This window comes from Anomalospiza imberbis, chromosome 17, assembly GCF_031753505.1.
Source record: "Anomalospiza imberbis isolate Cuckoo-Finch-1a 21T00152 chromosome 17, ASM3175350v1, whole genome shotgun sequence".
Lineage (NCBI taxonomy): Eukaryota > Metazoa > Chordata > Aves > Passeriformes > Viduidae > Anomalospiza > Anomalospiza imberbis.
Window position 1 is genome coordinate 6,196,927 of NC_089697.1, and position 18,284 is coordinate 6,215,210.

The 18,284-nt window shown below is 42.8% G+C and overlaps 1 protein-coding gene across 3 annotated transcripts in view; it reads left to right on the plus strand.

Annotated features, from left to right (window-relative positions):
- Positions 1 to 840: 840 nt before the first annotated feature.
- The window catches only part of EYA2 (EYA transcriptional coactivator and phosphatase 2), a 91,688-nt gene continuing 74,244 nt past the window's right edge, over positions 841 to 18,284 (plus strand). Inside the window, exon 1 of one of the 3 annotated variants that reach the window (XM_068207615.1) lies at positions 841 to 860. Coding sequence is in view for 1 of the 3 variants with exons in the window: in XM_068207613.1 (XP_068063714.1) it covers positions 1,218 to 1,282 (65 nt within the window). In the remaining 2 variants the exon portion in view is untranslated. Of the gene's footprint in view, positions 861 to 1,134; positions 1,283 to 9,385; positions 9,554 to 18,284 lie in introns of those variants that run through there. The other 2 variants (XM_068207613.1, XM_068207616.1) reach the window with 2 other exon arrangements.

Consider the following 18,284-nt stretch of genomic DNA (forward strand, 5'->3'; position numbering starts at 1 on the left):
GCAAGGGGAAGCTGGTTGTGAGGTGTACAGCACAAGGAGATTCAGGGAAGGAGCATGTGGTGGGATGTCCCAGCCCCATCTTCCCAGCATAAACCATCTGAAGGTGCCTCCTGCCACTCTCTTGGATGTGCAAACAAGCAGATGAGGTGCCCAATTGTGGCGTCCAGCACATCAGGCAGAAGGGGCACATGGCAGACTGCCTCTGTTTTTGTGCTGATATGAGACATGGGATAGCACCGCTGCACGGCCACAAATCCATTCTGTGTCGCTTGAGTTGATGGGAACTATGGGCAGGCTTTCGCCCTCTGGGGAGCCAGGAGCCGTGTGATGCTCTGTGAGTGCAGCGTGGCTTGTGTGAGTGATGCTGCGTCTGCAGGACCAATGGCTCTGTGGCACTGTGCGTGTTAAGACAAAATAGATGTCAAAAAAAGCCATTCCTTTTAAATTGATATTTAAAAATTGTCACTAGACACCCGTAACGCAGGGACTGTAGTGACTGTTTTCATGGAAACAGAGGCTACAGACAAGGTGGTATTCACATGGTATTCAAGGGTCCAAGTTCTACGGAAAGAATTTCTTTCAAAAAGAAAGAAATTCAGCAGCTCGATGAAGGCTGATAGCACCAACATAAAACCATAGCCACGGGCGGGAGCAAGCGCGGCCGGCGCGTACCTGCCGCCGGTGAGAGCGCTGCCTCGCCCGCGCCCGGGAGCGGCGGCTCCGCGCTCCCTGCGGCCCGGGCAGCTCCGTGACAGTAGCGGGGGGCTGCCGGGCGGCCGCGGGAGGCTCCTCCTCCGCCCCGGCACCGCGGGCAGCGCGGCGCTGCGGGCGCCGGGACGCGCCGCGGCCCCACGCGTGCGGTAGGTGCGCCCCGACGGCGGCGGCGGCGGCGGCACGGGGGCAGCCCCGCGGCGCGGCGAGGGGCCGGCGGCCCCGGGGTCGGGCTGCCGCGGGGGGCGGAGGGCCGGGTGTGCCGGGCGGGCAGCAGGGCGCAGGAGCCGAGGGCAAACCCCCCGTGCCGTGCCGTGCCGTGCCGTGCCGTGCCGCGGTGCGGCCGTGGCGCTGCGCTCCGCGCCCCGCGCAGCCCGCGGGCGGCTCCGGCGGGAGGCGCGGCGGGGAGGGGGCGGGTGGGCGCGCCCGGGGCGCAGCGCGGGGCGCGGAGCCGCCGCCCCGCTCCGCTCCGCTCCCTTCCGCGGGCATGCGCGCCTGCCTCGCACATGCTCACTGCGCCCGCGGCGGGCGCGCACACTCCGCAGCGCCGCGGCTCCGCGCTGCACCGCCGGTGAGTGGGGCAGGGGTTCTGCGCGCCCGCGGAGCGGCCCGCGGGTGCGGGCTGCCCGGCGGGGCTCCGCGGGCGAGAGCGCTCCGCGGGCGCGGGGCGGGGAGCGCGGAGCCCCGGAGCCCGTCGGGGGCGGCTCCGGCGGAGCGCGGGCGCGGAGCGGCTCCGGGGCAGCGGCGGGTCCTGCGTGCGGAGCCGCGACCCAGAATTAGCACGGGGAGTTAATTGCTGCGCTGCGTGCGGTTCGATTTTACCGTCAAGCGAGCCCCGCTTATTAATGATTTTAATAGCTGAAGCCTGCGTTTAAATAAAATGAGCCACTGCGCTTTCCCACGGCTCCTTCTGTGAGGAAAACTTGTATGTGATTTATGCAGTTTAAGTAAACTTTTCTGAGTGTTAAATTGTGCTTGAGTCCAGTGAATGGCCTCTAAAGGAAATTATTCATGGTATACAGCTACTGTTGTTCAGACATTTCAAATAATGATATATTCTCTTGTATAAAGTTGTGATTGCTAGAATGCATGTAGTGAACCAATAAACAGTTTATTGGTCTGTATCAAATATTAACAGAAATTTTGTTCAGCGCAATATCAAATACACGCATCCCTGAGCGCTGTTAAAAGCAGTGGCAGGAATGGTTTATTGTTTAGTCTCTTGTGGACTTCATTAATTTACTGAGAATTTCTTCTCTCTGCAATGCCATCCGTGGAAGGGTCCCTCCCTTTCTTCTCCCCCAGTTTATTGAGAAAGCATGTCTAAATTTCTTCATCCTAGTCCACATCTGTGTGTATTAGGGCAATGTGGTCCACAAAAGGTGGCATATATTTTAACTAGTAATTCTGTGTCTAAACTAATGCTTCTTAGATAGTTTCATACATTTAGCATTGCATTGTTTTGTTACTTGTTGCTTCAGACAGGATAAATTCTTTCTCATCATCCTTTTTTATGTGGGGAAACTGTTTCTATTCTTTAATAAAGCTGAATTTTTATTTCTGCTTTGAAATTGGAGGCATCAGATGTAACACAAGCAAGTAGGAAAGACTTGCAGTACAAATGCCTTGAAAATAATCACTACTCATAGCTTTGGAGACATTCCAGAAACTTTTTAAGCATGTTTTGAAAATTCACTTGAAATGGTACAGCAGCTGATAACTTGACTTAATTTTTCTAACTTAAAACCCTTAATTAAAAAAAAAAAAAAGTCTAAATGTATGGTGTAAAATTGAATTGTGTAGTTACAGAGTCAAATTGTCCACGTAATTCTTGTGCCTCTTCTACTCACCCACCAACAGGTCAAAACATTTGGCTAAATAACAAGTGGTGTATGCTTTTGGTTTTACGCTCATCAATTTGTTTTGCTTTACTTTGCTTAGCCCACTCCCCTCAGCTCATTTTCTTTTAAAATAGTACGTGGAGACTCGATTCCCATGACTCGCTAATCTTATCACCATTATTTGGTTGAAATTTTTGAAACGGGTTCCTGTTTCAAATACCTCACAACATTGGCAGCCTTAGGTTCCATTAGAAAAGCTTCATTAGGGAGAAATAAAAATGTTTTTGATAACTCCCCCTCCAACAATAAGCCTCATATTCAACTCCACGGTGTGTGCGGATATGCCTTGAATTATAAGAAGGAATTGAACTCAGGTATTCACGCAAGGAACTCGATCTCAGAATATCACTTAAAGAGTCTCATGTGTTGCTGTGTTGCTATGCATAGCTGGTTAATATGCTTTTCTCTTTTTTTCCCCTGAAAATTTAATAATTTAGCTATTAATCCTGCAAATATTAGTTGCATGTTTAACTTCAAGCCTGCGAGGCGTCGGGCTGAATTCTGCGTAGCTGTGTTTGTGTGTCAGTGTGTATGTGTACACACTGCTGACAAAGAAAACAATTAAAGACGTTACTAAGTTTCTGCTGTCTTCCCAACTGTTATTTATGATGTGTAGTAGTACAACAGCTATTCTGAAATCAGCTATAATTCTCTTCAGTAAGATTTGTTTCTTCTGTGCCAAATTTTGCAGTAACCAGATGGTCTTAAGGTGTCTTCAGCCGGAGAACAAGCATGAACAGCGCTGAGGACTAATTATTCCTTGCAGTAAATTCCTTCTGCAATAAATTCACAGGTTGTTAGACCTAATCTGTGGAAATGATTGTTAAGATTACTTATGCAGTGAAAAATGCTTTTAATAAATCTGTGAAAACTAGCAGAAGTTCTTAGAATGCTAAGAAAATATTTTTGAGTTAATTTTGCCTGGCTGGGGTAACTTTTATTCGGGACAAACTGTTAAATGAAGTTGCAAATTCAAATCCTTTTCATAAGCCATGGAACACTGCAGTTTTAATAAGAAGATTTGAAATGTATCCTGTAAGTGGAGGGGTCACTTGGTAGACCATGTAGGGAAGGAAATCTCATACTGCCGTTCCCAGTGTATAGTTAGTTTCCTTGTACCTGTGTATTTTTCATAGCAGTTGGAATAGTTTGATTAGTGCATGGAGGAGTGTCCTGGATTAACAATCATGTTATTTTCATTAAATTTCACATTGTACTGAACAGGACAGAAAAGTAGTTAGGAACAAAAAAATACATTCAGAATTATAAACAATGGTATATACTAACGTAAAGGCATTGAGGCTTAAATATGTCCTCCTTTTTGGTGGCTTTAATTTAGTAAAAAAACACAAGATTTTATTTTAGTATATGTATATTTAAAAAAGTAAGTACTCAAACCTCTTGGCATTTTGCTCACTTTATATGAATAGGGAGAACTTGTCAAATCTCTTTCCCTTCCTTTTCTGCTGAAAATCCTGGTTGGGACTGTTCATTAAAAGATCCCATCAGAAAACAATTGTTTCATGGCAGTCACATTCTTAAAACAATACTTCATCTTTATTTGCAGATCTTAACTCAAGTAATGATGTTTAACAAACACCTTGTTTTAATCAGGTGAGGATAAGCCCTTCAATTAGGATGCAAATAATTGCTCTTCTTGGTTGGGTCCTTTGGGGCCTGGAGGTGCTGCCATTTGCAGGTAGATTTGGTGCTACCCAAGGTTTGAGGCAGGAGAGAGGAGAAAGGAATAAGGATTTAAGTCTCGTGCAAAATATATTTTTTTTGGTGGCATTCAAAACCTGATCCAGCTCCCTTCTTTGTCAGGCTGTTCAGTTGATCTTGATTTACTGCTGCAAGAGGTGTGAGAGGAAAATTGGATCCAAAGTAATGTTCACTGCAGAGATGGTTCCAGTGAGTGTGTCACAGAGTGAATATTTAATTAAAAATAGTCAATCCTCTTTTCACTCAGTCTTTCTGCTTGTGCTTTAATTATGTATTTTAATTACTTCAAAGATGTGTTAAGTGAGATGAGAAAGATTACACGGGCATAATCCTTCCCATTTAAAATTATTTGTCTGCAGCTGCCTAAGTCCTGGCATTAGGAGTCACATACAAACATGTTTATTTAACATCAGCGTTATCTGTTAGATTGTACATGGTTCATTAACATGGAGAGAATACTTTTTGTTTAATAGTGTGTGGGAGCTGCCAGAGGTCAGGAGAGGTTGTTTGCCTGAAGTCGAGATGGCATCTTGGCTTTGCTCTCGTTCTGTTTGTCACCTCTGCTGCATCCGGAAAACGCTTCCTTGGTGCCGTGCTGAGGTATTTTCCCTGGTGTTGAGGTGCAGAGGCTCTGTGGAAAGCCAGAAGTCTGCTGCAGGGTTGTGGTAAGGTTTATGGGGAATTTCAAGGGAGGTTTGTTGTAATTTGTGGGGCATTGTTGTAGCTGGGGTTCGGTTAGAAGAAGCAGCTTGGAAAGGATGGAGCGGGAGGGGACAGAGGAGCCTGGGACGTTGTGGTGGTGCCCACAGAGTGTGTGGCTGTGATGGAGGGATTTTACAGATTTGGGGAGATGGGGAGTGATGGCTTGGAATAATAAGAGTGTTTTGTGTGCCAGTGAATAATGTTTTGTTGGTGTGGCTGGGTCAGAGCAGGAGTCAGGGCAGCTGTACCTGGTGGTGGTGCAAGAGGTGGCAGCTCCTCTGTAGGGGCAGCACAGGATGGGGCTCTTCTCTCTCCACAGAGCTTGTGGGGGGTTCTCCACTCCTTCTACTGCTGATTAGAAACATGCTTGGACATATAAAACCATATCAGGGACTCCAGAAATACAGAATTACCCATGGCCTCAAGTTTAAAAAGGTCAATTAAAATGTTTTACGGTGACTTCTGTATATAAGGTAATAGCCATGCACTGCACACAGTATTGGGAAAGAGATGTGCACACCCATCTCCATGCACAATTTTAATTTTAATTTCAGCTTCTTGAAAATGTTTCTGAATGTTTCCTACAAGTCAGTGAATTTCTCCATCCTCATTTGGATGGTGGGGGCTCTTTGGGCTTTTGGAGGGAGAAGATAATTTAAATTTCCATTAGAAAAAGGTAGAAAGTTGCCTTCTTTGATTTCTGTCAATCAAGGATCCCTGGTAGATGATAACCAAAAGGTGCTGAATAAAATGAGCATTACTGTAGAATTCAAAGTGCAATGGAAGATGCAATGTGACTGAAGCATACCGCAAATGTGCAGTTTTTTAAAAGCATAACAGTAAAAATAGAAGGGCTTAAAAAAATAAGCTGAACTACCGTGTTGATTATAAGTTGTAGCTGAATCACTCTTAAGGCCTGTATATTGTTTTTAAAAAGCCAGCAAAACATCTATTTCTAAAAAAAATAGCAAGTTCCCTCAGAAGTGGGGGGAGAGAGAGAGAGAAAAAGTGTTATCTTGGAGGAGGGAATGTCTGGGGTAGGGTTTTTTCCCTTTGAATTATTTTCAACAAGTACTTACTCTGTTCTGTATTTTTAAGAAATTATGTGGACAGCAATTTTGTTGCTTTACCAAGGCAGTGAAAACACCAAGAATCCTTTTTATAATTTGGAAAGAATGTCAAAAGAATGAAGTAGTTAAACCTAAGTGTATTAGATCATATGCCTTAAATGCATAAATAAGCATAGCTGCAATCACAGAAACCAATGTTAAAACCACCAGGAAAACTCACCCAGAAACCGTAATGACTTAGAGGGAATGACCTCAGCCATTGTGAAATTTGTGCCTATTTGTTGACTGACATTTATTTAGTAGAAGTAGGGTGCGTGTTTTGTTGGGGTGTGGGATTTTGTTATTTGCAAGACTGCTGGGGTTATTTTTTTTTGTTGTTGCTGCCAGGTTTGAATACAAACAGTGAAAATGGGCTGGAGGCTGTGAGAGCCTGGATATGATTTGGGCCGTAGCAATTTGAGAAGCAGGTGAAGGGTTTGTTATTGATGCACAGAGACTGGTGGAACTGAAGTTTGCTGTTCAGATGTTAGGAACTTCCTTGATGATAGCCCACTTCTAACTTATTCCCAGCTGGTTTTCTGTTAAGGAAATGAAGGTTTAAAGTATTTGGTTACAAACCTGAGATTTCTTCACGTCCATGTCTTTGCATGAGTGCTGCATGAAATGCTGGTGTCATTCATCTCCCCTCTGCTTTTTGGAGAGGAAATTGATGCATGGTAGAACCTCAACTTGCCTTTGCTGCAACACCACTTAATAATTCAGGGAAATAGAAGTCTTGAATTATTTTAACTGTAATAGACTTCTTCAGGAATGTTTTTACATAAACCAGCATTGCAGATTTCAAGCTCGACCAGAGCCATGTCTCTCTGCAAACAGGATTTCTCTCTGCTGCCTGCTCCTGGCTGTGGGCTCCTACTTTTACGGGTTGCAGTAATCAAAGAACTTCCAGTTTTAATTGCCCCTTCTTAGATGTGCAGAGAGGTTTGAGAAAATGGGTAAGTTTGTGCTGTTGGCTTGAACACCTAACTCCAGACATTCAGTCTCGTCATGCAGAAATTCTTGTTTGCCATCCCTGCTTTTGAGAAGGAAAACAGCCCAGCTAAACAAAAAAAAAATAATCCTAAATAAAGAAAATCATTGAATACTGGTCAGCCCAGATGGTAACTTGTCAACCCATGGAGAGTTGGTGCCTCTGTTTATGCTGGAAAGAACAGACTTCACAGAGAAACTCAGCCAGAGCAGGACTTCCAAAGACAGGGGGACGTGGGGAATGTTCCTTAAACTCAGCAAATGCCTTAGAAACTGGACATGCCTGTAGGATTACTCAGGCACCCACAAGAAACAGTGAGGGGAAAGTGGGGCAGGCATCTGAAATGTTTTTGTTTTTTAAATAGGTTGAGTAAGCAAAGCAGTCTGGGGGCCCCAGTTATTTACAGCTCTGTCTGTGCACCACGCAGAGAGCCTCATCAGCTGTCTTAAAGACAAGTTTTCCATCTCTTGCAAATCGTGTCTTTTGATGACACATTTGATTTGGCTGTTTGCTGTGTAATTGTCCTACAGCTACTTTGGAAATAGCTTTGATCAGTTTTGAATATAGATCTGTATCACTAGTTTTGATTCCCCTTGCGACTGCTCTTCTGCGCTCAGTTACCATCCGTAGAGTTTAATTGCAGCTATTTGACAATTCTTTGATTCTAAGACAAGTCAAAATGTATTTACAAAATCCTTCATCCTCAGTAAATGTTGACAGTGTGTACTTCATTTTTGTAAGCTATGTTAATTTATTATATTTCCTCACTACTGTGGGTGAAACAAGACAAAATCGTGTCTAAAATTGAGCAATACTTCTTATTTGAAAAAGAGAGATTGTTTTTCCATCCCTTAAAAAACTAAAAAGCACCCTTTTTTTCTGAAAGACACTTTTTTAAGTAAAATGTGAATGTTATTTTCACTGTATCCAATTTTCCTTTTTATTCTTCTTTTGAAGGCTGACTTTATTTTTGAATTTATAAACCCATGTTTTTTGCCAGCTTACATATGATAAGTGCTTTGTTGATACTACTCCTCTTCACTGAGATAGAGTTAGGAGTAAGTCAGCCTTAATGCTTGTAGCAAAATCCATAAATTTTCTCCTTCCTTGTGTTCAGCTTGTGCATAAATGTATTAGATCCAGTCGTGCTCTTACTGCAGTTCCCAATCATTTCACTCAAGTAAGGGTTGAACCCTTATTGAGTGGGAGCAGTTTTAAACCTTCTGTACTTGTTTCAAAAGTGCATATTTAATTTTTTTTTAAATCCCATCATAACTGGTGCCAGTGCAAGTCCAGCTGACTCCTTCAGTGCCTGAGCCTTGCAAAAACCAGAGTGGGATTCTACATCTTTCTGTGCTGCCCACGCTCAAATGCCTATTTGCAAATCAGCAAAGTTTCCAGCAGCAGTTAAAAAAGCTGATAAATCTGAATTTGGTGGAGAGAGGGAGGTACCATAGCCCTTTTGGTACCAGTGGTTGTAACCTCCTGCACCAAAAATTTACAGAGATATGACTTAGTCCGTGGTATCACATCTCTGACCTGGTACTCCTAAGTGTGTTGATGGAGTTAGGTCTGCAGCAGGAAAATAAGGCAGACACCATTTTTCTTTTTATTTATTGAAATAAAATTACGAGATCCTTATTCTGTGTAGCCTTGGTGGCCTGTTGTGTAAATACCTACACTAGAGGAATCTTGTTTTTAATAAAATTCATTTCTCTCTGAATAAGAGGCGAGCTTAGGTCTCAGACCAGAAATACATAATCATTCAGCAATTCTGTAAATGTGTGTAACCCTGAACAAGGCAATGTAAGATTATGTTCTGTATAGCCACTTTCACAGACTTTTACTGTCTTTCCCTCTTCAGCATCTCTTCACCTGAAAACTCTTAAGTTGTGGTTTGAAGGAAGGCGTATTCTGCCTATTATATATGATTTCATATTGTTTGTTTGGCAGCCATCCTTCCTGTTCACTGCAGCAGATGAATATAATTTGAGGAAGAGAACTAGATGGGGAGGGGGCTGAGGGAGCCAAGTGAGTCTGCTGTAAAATATTTGAGATGCAGCAAAACCTTCTGGGCTAGATTACTTCTGAAACATCACTTATGCCCCCCTGAAAATTAGGGGTGGGGTGTGGAGACAAATGCTTGGTTTCTAATTGAGTGTAATAAAGGATGCTGCTGCTGAAACTCAGAGGCGTTGATGTTGGAGCTTGATCTTTCTCTCTTAAAGCCCAGGGCTTCTCCTTGCCCCAGCCCCCTGCCACAGATGAGGATTATTCAGTCACTGCAGAGGTTTAACCATGTCTGTGGTGGAGCAGGATGGTTTCTGAGTGATGCACAGAAGCACTGTGCCCTGCTTTAGGACGGGAAGTGGAAAATGAATATTGTTTTGAACTTGAACTCTGTGAGCAGACAGAAGGTAATTATTGGAGCTGGAACTCCCCGGGGAGAAGCGGGGGAGTGATGCTCTGCACTTGTAAGGAACACTGTGGGATCTTAAATATCTCGTAGTGTTTAACGCTTTGGTTTTACATTTCTGCTTCTTGATTGATCTTTTGCTCTCCTCATTTCTTGGCAAATAGAGGAAGAAACAATTGGATGTAGACTTAGTGTGCTGTATTTATTGATACACTTCTACCCTCCTTTTGCTGGTGGGGCAGGACTCTTAAATTTCAGTCTCGGTGTTATTTTCTGTTGTAAAATGAACTCCTTTGCTGCTGGCTTACTTAGAGATTGAAAAATTAATTTATTATAATTCAAAAAATTATTATAATTTATTATAATTTGAAAACTTACTATAATTTGAAAAATTAATTTATTGATTATTAAAAGCACATAAATGTATATGAAGCCATTTAATCAGAATCTGTAAGCCACTTGTGTAGTATTTAGCTTTGATTATAAATTTATCTGTCTTATGAAGTAGAAAATCCCCCTGCAATGACACAAAATGTGTGGTTGTAAAGTTAACATTTTGAGAATCAACTTTTTAATAATATATTATTACTGAAATAGTAGTAGCCTTCTAGAGAAAAAAAGGTAAATCTCTGCCTTCACTGAATATTTTGCTGTATTTCAGTGGCCTGTGGCTTCAGTAATTACCTAAGTTTTTTTATGGTTTTTTCCCCTCTCTTTTGGCTGCTACTTTACAACTTCTTCAGCAAAGAATAGTGAGTGCAATAGTTCTCCTTTTTTTACAGACGGTGTGGGGTCTTCTGGAGATATTTTAATACTGTTCCTTATTAGAGAATTAAACAAAGAAGGGAAAATATTTTTCTGTTAATTCCTACCTATGGTGATACATGGGTTTTCTTCTCAGAAAGGAATAATTGCATATTTTAAAAACACCATTTAAAGTATGAAAGTGAAATCACATTAATTTTCAAAGTATAATTAAATACATACTATTTACTATAAAGTCTCTCTGACCAAGTTCAGAAGACTATTTTAATGGTGGTGAAGTTTTAGAGGCAGTAAAATTAAGTCACTTTAAAAGAAAATTGTGTGATGATTTATTGTAGCAGAGCAGGTGAAATTCCTCTAGAGATTTTAATATCTTCCACCTGGTATAGAAATGAAAAGAAAATATTCTTTAGCTGGTGACTAATTTGTCACTAATACCCACGGGTTCCTTCATTACAATGAAGAGATGTCAGTTCTAAGAGAAACGTACAGTGAAAAAACCAAGTGCAACTTCCCGTTGGAGACAGTTACAAAAAGAAGAAAAAATAAAGGTCTGGAAAAGAGCCGAAGTCGTGTGAAGGAAGGCTCTAAAGCTATCAATCAGGGCAAAATGCTTGGGGAAGGATTTTACCTGCAGGCTTCAGTGGAATTCATTAGGACATGTTTGAGGAGGAAAGTCACTCGATAGGACTCCAGAGGAGGAGCTCCGACACGCAGCAATACCCAGGCTGGTGCTCAGTTCTGCTCCCAGCTGCACGTACTGCATCCTGGTGATTGCTGGAGGAGGAACTGGATTGCTAAAAAAAAAACCACACTCTGCTTACTGATGGCTTTTATTCTTTATCACGGTGTTAAGTGAATTGAATCCAAGGCTTGGCTGAAAAAGCTGCTAGAGAATATCTGCAGCTCGAACCTTTCAACAGCGAGCGTGGTGTTTCTGCCACATCAGTGTTTTGACAAGTCATTTTTCTCAGCAGAAAGTTACTCCAGTTTTCAGAGACTGGTGTGGTGTCCTCACTTTGCCTTTTGCTGCAGTTTCAAAATTTTAACTCCGCTCTTGTCCTTCCAGTGCTGCCGTTTCCAACAGCTTGGAGTGAGGGGGAGCATGAGCCAACGCAGTCCCAGGGGAGAGTGAAGTAAGGATTTCAGTCTCTCTCCCTTAAGAAACAAGCTGCTGACCCTGGAGCAGCAGCACTCTTGCTTCTTGAGGGCTTTCTGGTTTAGTCCAACCCAAAAAGTTGCTCGGGAAGAGTGTTTGCAGTAGATGTCTATGACAGAAGTGGTGATTCAGTGTTAGGACTCCAGTGGTGTTAGGGATTTGGGAAGGAGAAGTGAGTACTGCACCAAACAACATGAATGTTGGAAACAACCGGCCCAACAACTTTGTGGTGGAGGTGTTTATGTCACAGGGGGAGCCCTGGCATGTCCTGCAGACTCCAGGCCATGGTAACACAGTTCTGTTTCTCACTAGGAAGATTTAATCTCAGCTGTTCTATGGTTGCTTGGAGAAATGGAAGATTTTATGTTCTGTCAAAAGGAGATTATTGGAAAGGAAATGTATGGGATTTCCTACATTTCTTCCAGTTATAGTGTACTCTTCAGTCAGAGCACTGAGGTGAGTAAGAAACACTCTTGCATGTGTGGTGGCCAGATGTCCACCTGGCTCCTCATCCACTCCCCATCCTCAACAGGTCAGGGGAGAAAATATGAAAAAAAAGCTCATGGGCCAACATAAAGACAGGGAGATCATTTACTGTCTCTTATCACGGGCAAAACAGACTCAACTTGGGGAATGTTAATTGATTGCCAATTACTATAGTGTTGGATGGTGAGAAACAAAGGAAAGAACTAACACAGTCCTGCCCCCCTCCTTTGCCAGGCTTAGCTTGGCTCCCACATTCCCAGTTCCTCTACCTCACCCAGGGGGATAGGGAGTGAGAGACTGCAGTCAGAGTGTGCATTTCCTTTTCACCACTCCTTCCTCATGTTTCTCCCTTGCTCCAGTGTGGGCTGTGCAGGCTACAGTTCCTCCTGTCAGGAGAACCAGGTCCAGTTTTCCCCAGGAGCTGTGGCTGTTTCTCTCACGTTTTTCCTTCCTGTCTTGCTGGATTTTACCTTTTGACAGAGGTGCCACCAGCCTTAGGCAGGTCCTGCTGTGGGTCTGTGGTAGAGCTGGATGGAAGCAGCCCAGGACAGACCTCCACCCTTCCCTGCAGCCCCCCAACACTGCCAGGTGCAAACATCTGGTAGAGCTTGCCAAAATCAGCACTTTTTAATTTCACATCAGGCTATGGCGTGGTGGCACATCCCATCCAGCAAGAATTCCTGCCAGGTTTAGAGTAGGGGAGGAGAGGGAAGGGTGACAGAAAAAGACAGCCAGCCTTGCTTGTCCTGCCTCCCAGCTGAGGTAAGAGACCTGAGCGCTGAAGTTAGATCCACTTCTCCAGAAGTCTCTGAGTTGGTGCACAAAGGCTGTTCAGGCATCCTGTGGGCACAAGTGATCCTGCACGAAGAGCTGAGCTTGTGTTTGACTGATGTTTAAGGACTGATTTTGATTGAAAATGTAGTTGTACTTGTATGGTAACATGCTGGCTGGGAAATGCGTTGTCTTTTACATGAAAATTATAAGTTGCCAGAAAATTTGTAACTACTCTGAATACTGGAAAGGCTCCTGTAGGGGACTTCTCTTCCCTGCCTCTCCAGAAGCCAAGTCTTCTTTAATGTTTGGGGGGGTTGGCCTGTATTCTATTAATATTCATATCTAAAGTGTAGAAACAGATGAGATGGTCTTGCCATTAAATGGAGGCCATCCCCTTGATTTTAATCATGCATCCAAGGCTTAAATAACATATGAAATTTTCTTGGTATGTTGGGCTTCAGGGGTTTTCAGCTATTAACCTTAAGCTTGCATGGCAGCATTTTTTTTACCTTATTTATGCTCCAAAGGAAGGCATGTTCAGTTCCTTATGAGCCACCTGCCATTCCTGATGGTGATGGCAGCTCTGTGCCTAGGAAGAGCCTGGAAAGTGCAGGGCAGAGTTTGTCTGAGGAGGGTAAATGATCCTGCTGTTCTCAGTGGAATTAAGTTTACTTTGAGAAGGATCTTGCTGAAGATTACCTGTAGCTGCTAACAAGGTGGTAATGAACGTGTGCTGTTGCTGTTATCGCACATATGAATGTGCCAGATCCTCTGGCAAACTAATATTTTGTTGTGCTTCTTTTTTCTCCTCAAGATAGCCTTACATTTATGTTCTTGTCCTGGGAAGCAAGTTAGTAAAGTCATTTGAACAGCTGTGAGCTCAGAAGAAAGAGCTCTATGTAAGCGTTTTTATGTTTAACCTGACAAGCCAAAGTCTTCCCCCAAAATATTGTCTGCTATTCTACAAAGAAGCTGTCAGCCCTTCATTAATCATTTACTCATCCTTCAACTGCACAGTAAACAAAACCCACCAGGCCTGTATTGTCCTGCTTGCAGCCAATTCTCTTTTGCTCAACACCTCATGGAGAACTTGGTTTGAAACCCAATCTAGCGAGGTGCAGCCTTCCCCAGCAGCCTGCTATTAATGGCCCAGAAGTCTCCTTAATGAAAGGGTTTTGTTGTGCCAACACGATGCTCTCTTGTCTTTCCTCAAGTGGATGCTCTCATCCTTGATGCAAATGCCATTACCAGAAGAAGTAGAATGGAACCTGCAGTGCTGTAGTCCCTGGAACTCAAAATTTTGTAATTACTCTTGGCGTATATTCGTGAAAGTTACTTCATAGAGAGGTTTTTCAGCATCACTGAAAAGCAAGCTCCAAATTTTGTCATGTTTATTTTTGTAGTGCCTGAAGTGACTGATACACCCTTGTGACTTTTAGAAGTGCAATTTGGATTGTATTCTGCAAATTAAATGTTAGTAAAGAAGAAATAGCTGGGATGTGATTTGTTGAGGTGCTTTTCACATGGTCCCCTGACAGTGAACAGTCAGGGGTGCTCAGATGTTGGTGTATTACTTATGCAAAAGGAAGTTAGAGTTTAGTTGCCAAAATCTGATTTCTTTAACTTGTAAGTTGACGGAATATAGGCATGTTTTGCCCTGTAGCCTTAGCCTAGAAAGTTACACAGCAGTTCCCAACACGGTAAATTTGAAGATTTCCAGGCTCACTTAAGTGCTGTCAGCCAAGGCTTGTGTTCAGTCTTAAGCATTTTTCGCTTCACTTAGGAGAGCCCAAAATAATCAGTGCTTGGAAAGGAAGCTGTGTTATCCTGACATGAGTTTAAAAGAAATATTACTCCCAGATTGCATATGTCTAAAATACCCTTCTCAAATTTCTTCTGCTGAATGTTAACTTACAATGGTGAAGGTAAGTGACTGTGAAGATAATTTTCATGTTTAATTAGTTGTGTGCATGATTCATATGTGTTTTATTCTCATTTCAGTTTCTTGCCAGCCTTGTATTTTTATGTTGCTGTAAATCTGTGAGTTTGTATTTGGAGGCAGTACTTGTGGAGTGATGGCCACCAGCTCTCATCTTTTTGAATGTACTAAGTGCATTTTTAATCTGAGGATTTTAACCCTCTAGATACTGACAAGGCAGATTTATTCTTTTCCAATACAAAAGAGATACAATCCAGTTGTCTTTAACAATGCATGTAATCTCAGAAGAGTAAATCCCAATGCTTATCCCTTAAAAAACTCCTCAGAGAAAGAATTGCTTGGAGGAAAGAACCTGCTGAGCTTTCTTTGGTTTAAAAATACTTGCAAGTACCCTGAAGCCAGCCGCTGTGTTCACTGATAGTGAACGTCAGTGAGCAACCTCCCACCCATCCCTAAATGCAATTTCATTTTCTAGTTCTCTAGTTGAACTTTTTGGCTCTGTTTTTGACTGCAGTAGATGGCTGTCAAGCTGTAAGCATGACAAGAAGTAAACACCCAAAGTGCTGCAAATACCTAAAGTAGATATTAAATAAGAATTGCTTGAAAGTCTGCACATGAGTATAATTTATGGATTGCATGGTATGGGCAGAGTCCTCAAAGCCATTAAATTAATCTGTTTGTCAGGTAACATTATAATAGTAAAAGTGGTGCCAACTTCAGCTGTGTTGGAGTGTTTAATTGTAATCCTGTGTTTACAGGGAAGTGCAAGTATCTGTCACCTGAACAGGGGAGTAATTTGGGATTTTCTTAGGTGCCAGTGGAGCTACAGTCACCCTGTGGGCAGTGGGACCCTCCTGAAGCAGGAGTGTTGGTGCATGACAAGTATGACAAAAATATATCACAACTCCAGGCTGGATTAACTGACTGAGAGCTGTGTCCTGCTCAGCCTGGCTGTGTGTTCCTGTCTCCTCCTCAGTGATGGTGCCATTGATGTGCTGCAGGCTGGATCAACTTGCTGATGCAGCTGAGTAGAGAAACAGTAAAAGATGAGTTTGTTGGTCAGGCTTGTGTCGCTGCAGGAGGTTGTGGCTGGCCCAGGGACAGGGCTGTGTCTTTGGTCAGTAGTAAAGCCTCTGAATGTTTACAATCATTAGGAGCTAATCAAGTCCCAGGATAGATGATGATACAGTTTTGCAATTACCCTTGATAACTGAATTTCCAGGCAGCAATTTGGGAAAGAAGCCAATTTGCAAGTAGTCATTTGTAGCTGTTGAGGATTGATCAGCTTTATGCTTCAGTTTACATGGGATTTTTTATGTTCTCTTTTATTCACTTAATTTATAAAATTTCAACCCTTACCTGGCTTGAACTTCCAACAGCATTTGCCAAGTCCTGTCCTGTTCATTCAGCTGTTTCCCAAGGGCAGTTTTAGGTAGGTATTTTTGAAAGTGCATCTTAAACACATTCCAGAGGAGGTTCAGAGGAAGATGTGAAGTTTACTGCTGCTTTCTTTTGTAACAACCAGAGAAGCTGGAGGAGAATCATGGTTATGTACCGAATGACAGGAGTGCTTGCCCCATCATAGGAAGCCCTGGACAATTTCGTCCAGGTGCAGGCTGTGTGAGACATCCTCAGTGTATAATAGTAACACACTGATCCTTATTTAATTCCCATTTGGAATCTTGTCAGAAGTGACTTGCCTAAAACCTGACACTGTATTAGTAGGACAGTGATGAAGACCAGGTATCCTTAATTTCTGAAGTCATTGGTGCATTACCTACTTAAAACCTCTCTGAAATGAGCTGTAGCAACCCCAGTTTTTTTGTTGCAATTTGTAAATTTTATTTTAAAATAGCATTATCTCTTCCTTCAAGGGAGGTTGATAGGATTGATTTACAAACTATTTTAATTACTGCATATATACAAGGAAAACTTCTCTCTGACAAAAACATATTACATCTTGGCTCTTGGTACTAACCAGCTTAACTTAAATTTCACATCTTGCTGCCAACAGCTGCCTTACTGAGACACAGTGCTCATAATAAATGAAATTTCATGAAAAAGAAAAATGAAAACTTTGTTCCAGCTGGATTGTAAAGGCAGTTGGAGCATTTCTATCATACATATAAAGCTGCCATCCACATAAACATTGCAAATTAGTTTTTCATTTTTAATAATGAGGATCAGACCTTTTCTTATTATTGAGGCAAATGCCAGCTATTAGAACCATACCATTTCATTCAATGTCCATTAGCTGTTGAATCCTGTCCAGAGTTAAGAGTTGGAGTGTCTGGGGAGAAACTCACCTTTTAGTTTCAGGTTTTCAGGTTTCTGACAACCTACTTGGATGAAGACCTTGAAATGAGCAGGCTGCTCTGGCCCTGCTTGGTAGCGCTCAGAGGGGTGTTAGTTACATCATTTGTTCTTGGAGCTGTTGCTGTGCATTGTTGAAAGCCCTGCAGCTGGTGAGTGCTTGCCCGGACTACCAAGGGGAATCTCAGCTGAATTATCACACACCCTCTCTGCACATGGAAGAGATTAATTCTTACAGCCACAAACAGAATGAACGCTTTGTACTTAGTACCATCATGTAAGTTCATGCTGAAATACAGTGCCAAAAACCAACTCTTTAACCAATAAAATCACAGCTCTAATAACCATGTGTTTTTACAGCATCCTCATCCCAAAGGATCAAAGAAACATTGATTTATTTAGCTTTGGGTCCCATCCCCTGTTGTTCTCACTCCTTCCCCTTGCTCCCCATGAGCTCAAAAGAGCCATATATGAGCTGGAACCCAACTGTTGGTGTGTAGCCCACAGCAGGGAGGGACACTCTGCAAAACCACACAAGAGAACATTTTAGCCAGTAGAAGTGACAGGCAGTGTTGTGGGCAGACAGAACACAAACACGAGAGCCTGCTTTGGCCAGGGGTCAATATCCACACGTCCAATCTGCTGTAAAATTTGTTATTGACAATAAATGGATTAAAAGTTTTAAAATTCAGCCTTTTAAAAATTACACTGCATGTGCCGTACAATTTTGCCTCTGTATAGAAAAGTTAGTTAAAGACAGAGCTGACCTCTCCAAAACCTGGTTGAGGATGCCACAAAAAGTGTTAGTTCAAGACACTGGGGTGGAGAAGTGTTGGTGTGGGTGCCTGAGGCAGCAGGTATACATCGTGCACTTGAGATGCCAGCAGCAGGATTTTGTCCTTTAGTAAGAAAAGGTGAATAAAGCTGACAGGGAGCTTTGCCACCCCGTGGCTGAGCTATTGGTAATGTGATCATGCTGCTGTAAGGGCCCCTTGTCCTGGTGCAAGTGTGTGCTGAGCCATGGTGTAACATCTCTCCTAAGCAGTCCCTGGGGGGCTGTCAGGATTTTTTACCTCAAGGGTTTCCACAGTTGCAGGACTGGTTGAGGTTCCTCATCAAAAGGCAAACTCAGTACAAGAAGGTTTCTGCAAAGTTGAGTGGACAGAACGATTTAGCCTGCAGTGCTGAGTCTACATGACAAAGAGTTTTGTGGTTCAGTGTGTGGTGGTTGTTGATTACAGCATGAGGTAGAGGTCCAAGACCTACTGTGAATGCAGGTGTAATTAAAATGCTTCT